Consider the following 12,519-nt stretch of genomic DNA (forward strand, 5'->3'; position numbering starts at 1 on the left):
AACTTGGAGCGTATTTATTGGATGTTAACAATTCCTATGTCAGGTATTTTATGATTTTATTTTATTCAAGGAATTGTATAATATAACTAAAAAATGTATACATTTTTACAATGTATAACATGTAAAAAGAGATTCGTATTCAATTCTACCGTCAAATTTAACATGAAATTTTCTCTTCGATATTTTTTTAAAAATTTTATATTCAACAAAAATACACTGGATACATTTAAACCTAAACTGAATACATTTAAACTGTTTAAACTTAAAATAAAATGATATTATAATAAATATAAGTAGTATCGCTGTCTCTAAGTGTTAGATCCTCACGCGGTAATGTTGTGATTGAAATCGAGAAACAAAGAAATTACGATACAAATAAACGCTTATGCGATACATAGATGCAAAAACAAAAGTAAAATAGTACAAAAGTAATCACACAGGTGTTTACTCATCACCTGTACGTTAAAAACTACGATTAATACTACATTGTCTAAGTACTTTGAAATGGTAACTCTAATGAACAACCTTACGCTGCTCAACGGAGCCTAATGAATATCATACAGATAGCAAAAAAACACGTATTAACTTCATCGTTTAATATATACATATATATAAATATATATATTAATAATAATAATATATATAAATATATAAACATATATATATATATATATATATCAGTAAAACAATGTCATTTGAAAATATAACTAACAATATAATTATATATATATATTTTTTTGTTTGCGCGTCATCCTACAGTTTTTTAATCGAAAGACCGTTTTCACTATTTTATTGTCGTTTCCTATAAAATCATCACAGTTTAAACGTGTCCATTTTCGTTCCATTTTTCTTGAATATTTCAGAACCTACAACACCCGCTTATCCGATTTCCTAGAATGCAATTACAGAAAATTTCAAATCATGACGCGCTGCCTCGTTTCTCGCTGGTTTCTTTATTTACAATACTAATCGGAACTCGGACGTCTCTCTCATAAAAAAGGACTTATATATTAGCGAACAATGTTAGTAACATGTACTGTGTAACCATGTAATTCAAGTCAATTTATGAACGAGGATCTCTTTGGGCATCTTTAGTGAGATCTTTCTCGAGCACGACCGTGCCTCTAAATTGAATTTCATCAGTTCCACTGCTATCGAAGCACCTTCACTTTTATTCCTTAAGCAGATCCGATCATGATTTACGACGATCCGCCGAGCTACACGCAAATTTAATTTCTAACAGTTTCCGCTGACTGAACCAGATTGTCAATTCTAACGTAACTTCCAGAGGAAAGCTGTTTCAGACATGAATCATTTCTTCTTTAACATTTTGAAGAACGAATTTCATCGCTGTCGATTAACTATAACTTCTGCTATTTCATTGTTCTTGCACTGTATCGATCTTTACCAAACAGCGCATTTCTTTTTGGGATTCATCTTCGAGCCAAGAGGACAGTTGAAATCCTTCGAGAACTCCTCCATGTTGGAAAGTGGCCCCAGGACACGGAATTTACCGGGGCTGTGGAAACCAGTGGTAATGCGAAGTTTCATCGCTTCCGGCCTGTACTTACTACACCAAGTGTTCGCTGCACTGATCCAGAATAATTGTTCAGGACTATAAGGGAGTCCTGGCAATTTTGGCTCCGCATGATTTCTTTGTACCCATTCTTGATATGCTAAATAGGCTTCTTTTATTCCTCCGTTGTCGGCGATGTTCTCGCCTTGAGTGTTGATACCATTTAACTGTAACAGGAAACGAAGCGATTTTTTTAAAAATGTCTATATTTCTTTCTTTCTGGATGAATATTTAAGACATGCATTATTTTTTTCTAAACGAATGAAAGTAAGTGATGGAAGAAGAAATATAACGTTGCATTTAAATTTCTATAGCGTTATTATACATGCTTTCAAATCTTTAAACGAAGGATTTATAAATTATGACGTCTCATTGTTTATCTAAAAAACAGCGAGCTCGCGAAATTGATACTAAAAAAGAAGAAAAGAAGAAAGAACGTCATCGATATTTATATCTGTATATGCCTAATTTCAATAAACCTCAGCGGGCAAAAAGATTGCGTATTATTACAAAATAAAACTGTCAAGAACACGTTCGTTGTTTAAGAAACATTATTCAACGTTAAAACAACTAGTCTACCAAGCCAAATTTCGTGTTTATACCAGCTGTTATCTAACGTTTGATTCACAAGTGCGTATTATACACGAGTTTGACCTCTGTAAGAAAAAATTCGATATTTGAATATCATCGACGAACATCATCGATGAACGTTATTTGCATCGTACGAGCTCGATAAAGTTTACGTAAAGTAACGTACAGAATAAAGAGATTGACGTTCAACAATGACCCTAAAATTAGAATGCGTATTAAACAAATATTTGTATCGGTTGACGCAAATGATCGTGAACAATTGAGAATGAGGAAGAAACGGAAACAAGACAGCGTATAATAAAAGTCGATCATTACGTTCAAGTTAACTTCTTCCACGGTATAGTTGCCGTATTGGTGAATAATACACTCTGCTTTCTCCAGATACTTTTCTTTCGTTTGTGGTGCCCACCAGTCGACCAGATTTCCGTTTTTATCGAATTGCCTGCCCTGATCATCGAAGCCATGCGTTATTTCGTGGCCAATAACGAAACCGATAGCGCCATAATTCATGTACCTTGGTCGATCGTTACTAAAGAAAGCACCCTGCAAGATACCAGCGGGGAATTCTGCAAAAGCATTATACAAATGTTATCGTCTCTTTGGTATCAGTCAACGATTTATTACGAAATTATCATTCCATCGACTTTTATAAAACGATACTCACGTATACTATTCTCGATGGACGAATAAAAAGCATTAACGATGGCGGGTCTTCCGTGAGTTACCCAGTCGGTCTTGTTTACAGGTTTCCTCAGTTTACTGAAAGAATACTCGACCCCGAATAAAGTCAGATTTAAGATACCTTCCAGGTAATTATCTGTCGTTAATTCCAGTTTCTCGTAAAATTTCTCCAGTTTCTTGTCGTCCAGTAATTCGTCGGGGTAAGCGATGTGACTGGACATGCTGGCTGCTTTGTTCAGAGCACTCTTTCTCGTTTCTTCGTCCATCCAATCAACCTGAAGAACGTCAAATTATCTTTAAATTGAAAAATTTGGAAGCATTCATTCATGGTATCGTAGATGGAAACGATAAGCCTTCTCATCTGAAAGAAACGTACCTTTTTCAGTATCTTAGTGAATTCTTGCCTGATATCAGCCACCATGTCTACAGCGTTTTTCTTGGCATCCTCTTTGAAGTATTTCCTAACGTACATCGCGCCGACGCTTATGGCCAAGCTACTGGAAACTGTATCGATGCACTCCTTCCATCTGGGTTCTCTCTCCGTTTTTCCGCTTAACGCCGTGGAATATTGCAATTGTCTCTTGCGAATTTCGTCCGTGAGATAGCTTACAGAAGACGCGGCTGCTCTCCACATCACATAGTTAGCTTGTACTCTTTTCGGTGTGGTGGCTAATAATTTCTCCAAGCTTGTGATGTAATTGGGAACGCTAACGATCACGACTTCCTCTTCGTCTACCTGAGCACTAGTCGCCAGAAGAGTGTTGAAGTATTCCTTCCACGGGATACTGGAATAGGTCTTGGACAACTCTCGTATCGTCATGGGGTTGTAGAGCAGAGTAGCGTTGCGACGTTTTTCATTCGGCAAAGAAATCTGCACAATCAGCGTTATATTCGACTCGTTAATCATTGCGTCATGTTTTGTATATTATCATATGATTTGATTTAATAACTAACGTACATTGGCAAGTTTCATCTCAAATTCCAACGACTCCTTCAACTCAGTTTTCGCGTCGGTTTTATTTGCTCCAAGAATTACCGCGATATCAACCATGTAGCTGTAGTAGGCTTGCACGATTTTATCATCGAAACCTTTGGATAAATATTCACGCGACAGTCCAAGGGCTGCTTGGTCCAACTGCAAGGAAAAACATTTTCAAATTCCATAGGAAAAAGATTCTTAAATATTAAATTTCGTACTGAACCGAGTTGCGACGTTAATATAATCATTACTTGGGCAAGCGCATTTGAAGTCATCTATTCATTTGGTAAACAAAATCATAATTATTAAGAAACGCGTTTAAACTTAGATAAATATTGAATTACAATTGTAAATGTAATTTGACCGCATTTGCGATCAATAATGACTATTGCAAAATTCCGCTAAATGGTACAATCTTTAAGGAAAGTTAAATTTACACGAGCAATTCGCGCGTTTGACTTCTACGTTTCGTCGATGTAACTCTATTTATTTCACGTTTGCTCGAGAGATTAAAGTTTTACGGGTACACGTAAAGATCTAATACATACGTCGATTGTTCGTTTCGTGCTGTTTTTCAGATCAACGCCGATACTGAAATCGATAAAGTAGTCGACAGAGTAACCCATCTCGCGGAATTTGTACACCGACTCCTTCCAGTTAAAATCATTTTCGTTCCACTGGTCACCTTCCAACACAGGCCAGCCACCGAGTTTTTGCAAAATGTTGAGCAAAGGGTCTAAACCTTGCTGCTCGATGACCGCTGAAATAATTACATTTTCCAATCTGAGTATCTCGTTTAGTAGCTACTAAAGAAGTTTGGTCATCACCCGACCACATATTTTCTCAAACCGTTCTACGTTCTTATTTGTTTCCTTTCCTAACTAAGATACGTCCTGCGATTACCGTCTAACATTTTCCACATACATTTTACTTGCTTATTGCAAGCAGGAGATAAGCAGTCCAAGTACGCGTGTATGTACTCACTCTTGTTCATGCAAGCCTTGTACAAATTCTTGGCGAGTCTGAACGGTTTCGGTTCATCCGGTGAACTTTTCTCCTCGATACTGGCTCTTAGCTGGTTCTGCAGCTCGTCGCTAATCTCGGTGAATGTATTTACGCTGGTCTTGTCATCCGGGATGATGGTAGACTTGAGAAAACCACCGCAAGCGAAATCGTAAAAGTCGTCGCACGGTTCTACCTCGGAATCCATGTTCTTCAACAATCTAGCGGCTAAAGAGTTTCACGATGTAGCGCGATTAGTAAAATTACTTTCGTGTCGTAATGAAATAATACAGCGGTAGACAACCGAAATGAACGTTCGCGACGATAAAACTTTTAGAAGCGTTTGGAACGTTAATATTTATGATCTTTATACAAATTTCAATGTAAAGATGTAAAAAAAAAAAAAAAGAAATAGAAATTCAGAAAAATATAGAGTTGGGTACCCAGCTACTTATTACGGTTGCCTAGGTCGATCGGGTTGGCTAAAAGTTTTATCGCGACGAATAACTTTATCGAAGTTGATGAAATGTTTACTAACCCGTATAGATGCATTCTTTCGTGTAACATACGTCCTCGTCACAGCTGGATCCTTTGTCAATGACATGAACGCCTTTATTCTGTTGATATCCATTCAGGGCATCGGCTGTGGATGGTAATCCCTCTGAGTTAACAGGATCTACTCTCGTGCAGGCGCAGATGCAGATGCAGGTGCAGTTGCAACACAAAAATAATGCAGGACCACGATGTTAATGATTGTTAGTGCCAGTCGCTTTTTAAGCCGTGATAACAAGCAATCTTATCGCCTAACGGACTACGGATTTCTACTATTACATTTTATTTTTATTGCATTTACATAGTACTGTGCCATATATTCGTAAAGTCCTATCTTTCACTAGGAGAAGAATCACTCGAAATGAATGCGAGATACGAAAGCACTTTCCGCCTATCTTATCCACCCGTAACGAGTAGCTAAAAGAGCGGTCTCGAAGAGTATCTCGAACGATAAAAAGGTCTGTCGGAATAAATATGCTCGTCCGAGAACGAGGAATGTAAAGGAAAAAAATCTAACAGTTAAACCGTCTAACATTGTTTCTACATTGTTCCCGTCGCTATTCGCTTCACAGTTTGAACGAACCTTCGTGCAAACACGTGCGATGCGATGCCGTTCAAAGTGTAATAGCGGTAATCAACCTTAAGCGATTGATCCATTGAAACGTGTACAACCACCTTCCCCCAACGCGAATTCGTTCAAAAGCCTGCGACCAAGTTCATCTTCGGCATCTTTCTCGTTAACAAGCATCGCTGTTCCTCCAGAGAAAGCGAAAATAGAGACGCGAGAGAAGGCTTCGCTAGCCTTCGAGAGCTTACGCGTTTACGAAAGTCGAGATACTCTGGGTGGATCGTAAAACCGATCGTTTTGTTCTCATCGATCGGCTTCATGACTGTTCGCGAAGAAGAAAAAGAAACATTGTATCGGCGCCATCGTCTCGACGATTAGTTCCTAAAACATGATCGTTTGCCGATGATCCGTAAAAATATTCCGATGATTCATATTTGGTTGTTTCTTTAATGATGTTAGCGGGTGGTCGATCGATACTCGATCGAAAATATACAGATTGGAAAGCTCGGCTTCTTATTTAGTTCGCGGGCGTGGATCGCCGAAAAGCACGACCTGGCCACGCTGAGTAACTCTCAAAACAATGATCACTTACCTCGATGCGTCAGAATCGGGACGCTCTTATTGACGTCACGACCTTTTTACGTTAAATCACGAGTTTCGGATGTGATACGATATATCCTTCGTCGGCCGATCGTTATAACGAAAGAAAGAGGAAATGTGTATTCACGGATTCATCGTACCGTATAAAGTTACGCGATTATCGCACCAGCAAGTCCGACTTACTCATATGATCGTAATTTCGCAGACGAAAGAAAGAAGGGTAAGACGAGAGTGGTGTTTTTTTGGGTTTCATTTCAGGATTCATCTAGTACACGCTACGTTCCGATATGTTAAACGTTACGTAATATCCATTACGTGTATTTTTATCGATCCCTCTTGGTCATCTACGAGTAGTGGTACGAAATTTGGCCATTTGAATTCCCAATGATTCGCGGACACACTTGGTACGTATTTCGTTCGGTATGTGTTGGACTAGGAAAGAAATGGGCTAAGTTACGTAACGCATCTGTAGCAGATAACGAAACTAATTAATACATACATATATCCTTGGCTAAATAGATTTTACATAACAACAACGCGATATAAACGTTCGTCAGGTACGGTTAGTAAGGGCGATTAAGACTCTCCTAATAACGGATTAATAGTTTCAACTAAATTACTACGATTCCAAAGGCTAGGGCGATGAAATTTAACGTGCGAGAAAAGAATATCGATATATCGACTTGTTTTATGCAACGATATGATATTTCGAGAAAGCAAGAGAAGCGCGTAGATTCGCAAGGATAAATCAACGTGAGAAAATAGGTCGCACGTGACACTAGCTGTCAATGAAATTTATGACGACTCGATTGTAAGCCCGTTTGGCCAACTTTCACGCGACTGAAATTCTTTTTTAATATTTTCTTTTGACATACCCAGGAAACCGTTATCAAACCGTTTCCTCGTACGGGAGATCAGGAAGCTTGTCGCTTCCAAATTTTTATCGGTTGAACGTGGGTCGAATTAAAACGGTAGAAAAAGAATTTGCAAGAAAAGAAACGGATAAAATGCGCAGTCTAGTTATTATGTAGAACTAATTTCTATTTAAGTCGATCGCAATTTATGTAAAAAGAAAAAAGAAGCAACGCCATCGAAGAAGACAATGCGCCTGCCGACAAAACTTTTACATAAATTTGTCTGATATTTCTTAAAATCATTTAAAAAGCCATAATACGAGCTGCAATGGAAACAATTTACGGATTATCATCGGACAACCGGTTTCTCCGTTTCCTGTTTCACCTTGTTTCGACGATCGCTCCGAGATCTTAATTACAGAATTTTGGAGAAAACCGATATTCACGATACGAATCATAGGACTCTATCGATGTTTCGACGATTGTTAATGGTAGCCATTAAACGATGTTAGACAGTGTTTTAATTGCAGCGGAAGTGTAATGACGGTTCACGGTGTTGGTGAATCCACGTTGAAAGTAATTATGGTATTTATAAGCTCGTTAAAGCGTGTACTTAAGTCATACGACCTAACTACATGAGTGCAATTAGCGAGGGAAAAATATGGAGAACACGATTCTTATTAAATTTTCAACATGCTTCGACCACGATCGAGAACGAGTATTCGATATCGAATACACTTTGTACGAGGTCGTGGATTCAGGCATAGGTCAAGATCTTTTGCAAATCGTCGAACTGTGCATTTGCGGAGATTCTTACCGTTTCTAGATGACGTGTCGCAGGTTGCAGCGTTCGCAGCCAGAACACCAAGTGCAACGGCCAAAGCGATGCATAAAAGCACTCCGCAAACTGCTATCACAGTTAGCCCGCGTTCCAACGTCGATCGCCTCTTCCACCATGTCGGATTTCTGAAACAAAACATACAAGTCGAAATGAACAATTTTTTCCTCTCGACAAACTTCTCTTCGCCATCGTTTCATTGTATTATTATCGGCCTGTTTTTATCACGAGATACTCGAGTTTTACGCGATTTAAAATTAACAAGCCAGTAAATAAAGTTTCGCAATTGAAAATAAAAAACGATGATGTCAATATTTCTCTTCTCCCTTTCTGTCGCACTGTTCATCCGAACGTCGATAATCTCGTGATTTTTATACGAAAAAGAGAGACGTGTTAACGGAACGATAAGAAGATGGAAGAGGCATGTGGCAAGATTTTTAACACTGGAATTATCGAAGATATAAAACTGCTATCAAAGATATCAGAATGGAACGACGTACGAGAAAATATATAACGCAAAAAGTAAAGGAAGCCTTTATTCGTCGTATCAAAAATCATGCGAATCTTCAAAAAACGTAAAAAAGTATTCATAAATTTCTACATCGAACTATTTTAAGAATCTACCGATAGCAGACTCAGGCATGGATTAACAATTTCTACCATATATTTCGGAATTTCGTTTTACGCAATTTGAATTTTAACGCGACGCCCGTTCAGGTACGCGACCATCGTTAAGATTTATGTCGCTTCTCGTGTATTTATGTCCTTGGAAGGAATTGGTAGATCGTACACGATCCACGAAGATCGATCTTCTTCGCTCTGCTAAACAGCAGCGAGTAGTAAAAGTCGGCTGTTAATGGAAATACGTCGGAGTATAGTTTCGTGTTAATGGTTTCGCGAACCTTGAAGTCTACGCTGAATTAACCGCAAACTATGATTCACAAGAAAAGAGTTCGAGAAAATGGAACTCCATGAGCGTTGATGATCGTTATTTTTATGGTTTCGCGGTGGTACGGTTTCGAAATAGGGAAACCAGAATAGCTTCCTGTTTCGTCGTAAATAAAATCTGCTGGAAAAAAAAATCGCATTTTCTTCACATATACGATATCTCGTAGGATTTCGTGGGAAATAAGACGTACGGTATTTTGTAAGTTTAGCAAAAATTTGTATTTTAATAAAAATGAAAATCTAAGACTCGAGCAAGATATCTCGTAATCGATTCGATTCGATTGAAATTCAATATGTTTTTTAAAGAATAAAGAAGTCTCTAAATGACGATTATATAAGCATTAGTTTTACAATTATATCCATCCTTTACGTAAGTTTGGAGATTAAGCGGATGAGAAATGGAATTCTTGCGAATCCTCTCATGAATAGTTACAAAGCCGCAATTTATTACTCGGCAATCATTGGATCTCGTCCTACATGAACGAACTGCTGCGGGCAAAACACAATAATTACTTTTGTTACTTTGTAAAAACGTTTCAAACCTTACCTTTACACGTGTTTATCCTTCTTTTATGACTCATCCGAGTACACATTCCCCATTTTTCAATTTCATTTCACTTTTCACGAATCACGGTGGAATATATACTTGTACTTTTGCCAAGTAAAATTAATTTACCGATCGCGAAGCGAATAAAGCGATAGTAGTAGCTCGAAAGTGTTAATAAATTTAATAATAACAAGGGGAAGGATCACGGAAAAAGCAACGATGATATCAAAGTTTCAGAAATACGTTTCAACATAGAATAGGATTCCGTCGAAAAGATATATACATAATGGTCATTATCGATTTCTTTTGTTGCACTTACCCGCATTGTCGCCTCATAGACACAGATCATTATTCATCGTGACACAACGTCGTATTGCGCAATTGCTGTTCTTTGTAAACTGCGTAACAATTAACGCTATTCTTTCAACGTTTCCAACAAAATCAAACGGTAATCGAGAAAATTGACGAGGCAGATAAATATCGAGATGTAAAGATTTTCTGCCAGGTACATTTTCCGATTAATATTATACCACCTAACATAGATCAAAACATAGATCTAAGTATTGATCGTAAATAAATAATACGTCAATAAGCATAACGTAAACTAGAAGTAAGTATCTATAGTTATCACGAAATGTTCGTCTAACTTTAAGATAACAACAGACGAAAGTCCATGCAATAAAGAAATACTATTACTACTGTTATTACTATTACTACTGCTGCTGCTACTACTACCATAGTCGTTTTGCGTAAAAACGTTTTTCTATAATTCTGGATTCCGAAAGCAGTCGATAAAGCGTGGTCTTTTTATCGCGCGTAGTATAAAACCACGGCTCGCCAGACTGTGTCGCTAGAACTAGCGGTTCGACCCTTTTCCCCGTAGATTCTACATTCTACGCGAATAATTGCAGCAGTACGAACGCGTAGAACGTTGAAACCAGTCACGATATTCTTCTAGATCACCGTTACGCAGAACCTGATTACCTTTCGATAGCGAGCAGTAGCTCGAGTTGGCGGCCGAGCGTGAACTAAAACAGCTCGTAAAAATACTACTTAAACGAGCGAAATGCGTTCATTGTTAGCAACATACGTAGATGTAATTTTTTATCTTTGTATTATTTGTAGTAATTTCGTTCGGCTTTTTGGAGATTCTGTTTTTCTTCCATTCAACCACTTAATGTCGTTTGTATCCTATTGTAGTTCCATTTCTATTTTGTTAGCTGTTACATTCGAATTCGATATATCACATTGTGATATATGCTAAGGAAAACCGGATCAAATTTTTGAACGCGTCTAAACGCGACGTGTTTGTACAAAAACGTCATAAATTTGAACAGTAGGAAGTATATTTGCCGTACCGTGTTGTAACGTACACGTTGAAAAGATTTCTTCGATCGATCATAGGTATAGACGATATAGTGGCATTTATCGATAAAATACAGCCCAAGGCTAACTGGTATAACTTATTCAGCTTATTGGTAGTCGCGTAAGAAAATTAGATATTTCCCAATACTAGCGACGAAGCGAAGAACAAACCTATCGATACTTATCTACGATGACGAAGATTTTTCAATTTCTGGTTTCGCCAGATATATCGTATAGGTACCGACCGTGGAACAGAAATAAAATTGCAGAATATTTGAAACTTCGTCTCTGTTAATCTCTGTTATCCGAATATCTGTTATTCTAATATTTTACCGTTTTGTTTACGAATGTTCGAAAAGTAATAAATATCGATGTTCTATCGTATAATCTATAGCTCCGTTATTTCGAAGACGATGATTAATTCAAATAGCGGCGGTTCAACTGTACTTTCAATTAGAACATCCTATGCAAAGTAAGGTAGGAAAGAAACACATAGGCAGTAACCATAAATACCGTTTTATAATTTCCGCTGTAAGAATTATGGCTAAATACCGTGCTAACTCTGTTCGTATCGGAAGAAGTTTAACATACCGCGTTTAAGTGCAACGTTTAAAGCGTGTAAACTTTTCAAATGGCAGACGTAACAACGTTATTGGGGCAATAGGTGAACGTTCCCATAATAAATAAATAAATATTCTACACGCATAGGTACGATATATAGCTTCACGTAACTTACGTTATTACAGCCTTACGTCGTTTGTACAAAGTTTATGGACATAATCTCGCGATTATGTAATTCCTGGTTATTCACACTGTACGATAACCGTTTAATCGTTTTAGTAAAAACGAATATTAATATGTAATTTATCCGCTCTTTACGCAAATATTATCAAACGAGGGTGATCGTACTAATCTGTGTTTTGCCATTTGAATCATCAATGAGTTTATCGCTATGTCTATTTTATGAAAGTTTCATTAACATTCGGTCAATAACAAAAAATTTACCACTGCTCTATCTTCTAATATTTTTCTATTTTTTAACGTTGCGTGCCAATTAAAATACTTGAATTTTGAGCGTTTAGAATCAGAATGTTATTTAGCTATCGGAACAGCAGGCTGCGATCGATCGCGATTTCTTCCTCGATCCGAATCGAGGAACTAATAATTAGAATTAGGGTCAATTTCACCCAAAACAGATACGTTTATCGTCTAGCACGATGTTACGTTTACGCAATCTGAGCGTCAAAGGGTTAAATGCTCCGCCATAACAGACTACAGAGTGCAAATGAAACAGGTTTATCTGAGATTAAATATTCCTTTGTCGTGTTCCAGACGCGCCTCCGAAACTCTCTTAAAACTCTACACTCGGCGCATTGGCAACTACGTTATCGGTGCTAACTTTACGACAAAACTTAACA

The 12,519-nt window shown here is 37.6% G+C and overlaps 2 protein-coding genes across 5 annotated transcripts in view; one reads left to right on the forward strand and one right to left on the reverse strand.

Moving 5' to 3' along the window:
- LOC132916122 (DNA-directed RNA polymerase II subunit Rpb4-like) overlaps positions 1-12,519 on the forward strand; it is a 346,958-nt gene that overhangs the window by 300,934 nt on the left and 33,505 nt on the right. The window lies entirely within an intron of this gene.
- Positions 42-12,519, reverse strand: part of LOC132916115 (neprilysin-2) — a 43,097-nt gene continuing 30,619 nt past the window's right edge. For 2 of the 3 annotated variants that reach the window (XM_060975904.1, XM_060975906.1), the window contains 9 exons: positions 8,221-8,369; positions 5,368-5,505; positions 4,812-5,057; positions 4,376-4,587; positions 3,807-3,983; positions 3,225-3,719; positions 2,832-3,123; positions 2,483-2,733; positions 42-1,743 (listed from right to left, as the gene is read on the reverse strand). In XM_060975904.1, the coding sequence (XP_060831887.1) occupies positions 1,405-1,743; positions 2,483-2,733; positions 2,832-3,123; positions 3,225-3,719; positions 3,807-3,983; positions 4,376-4,587; positions 4,812-5,057; positions 5,368-5,505; positions 8,221-8,369 (2,299 nt within the window). In that variant the 3' untranslated portion in view covers positions 42-1,404. The remainder of the gene's footprint in view (positions 1,744-2,482; positions 2,734-2,831; positions 3,124-3,224; positions 3,720-3,806; positions 3,984-4,375; positions 4,588-4,811; positions 5,058-5,367; positions 5,506-8,220; positions 8,370-12,519) is intronic. The other variant, XM_060975905.1, reaches the window with a different exon arrangement.

This window comes from Bombus pascuorum, chromosome 1, assembly GCF_905332965.1.
Source record: "Bombus pascuorum chromosome 1, iyBomPasc1.1, whole genome shotgun sequence".
In the NCBI taxonomy this organism is placed as follows: domain Eukaryota; kingdom Metazoa; phylum Arthropoda; class Insecta; order Hymenoptera; family Apidae; genus Bombus; species Bombus pascuorum.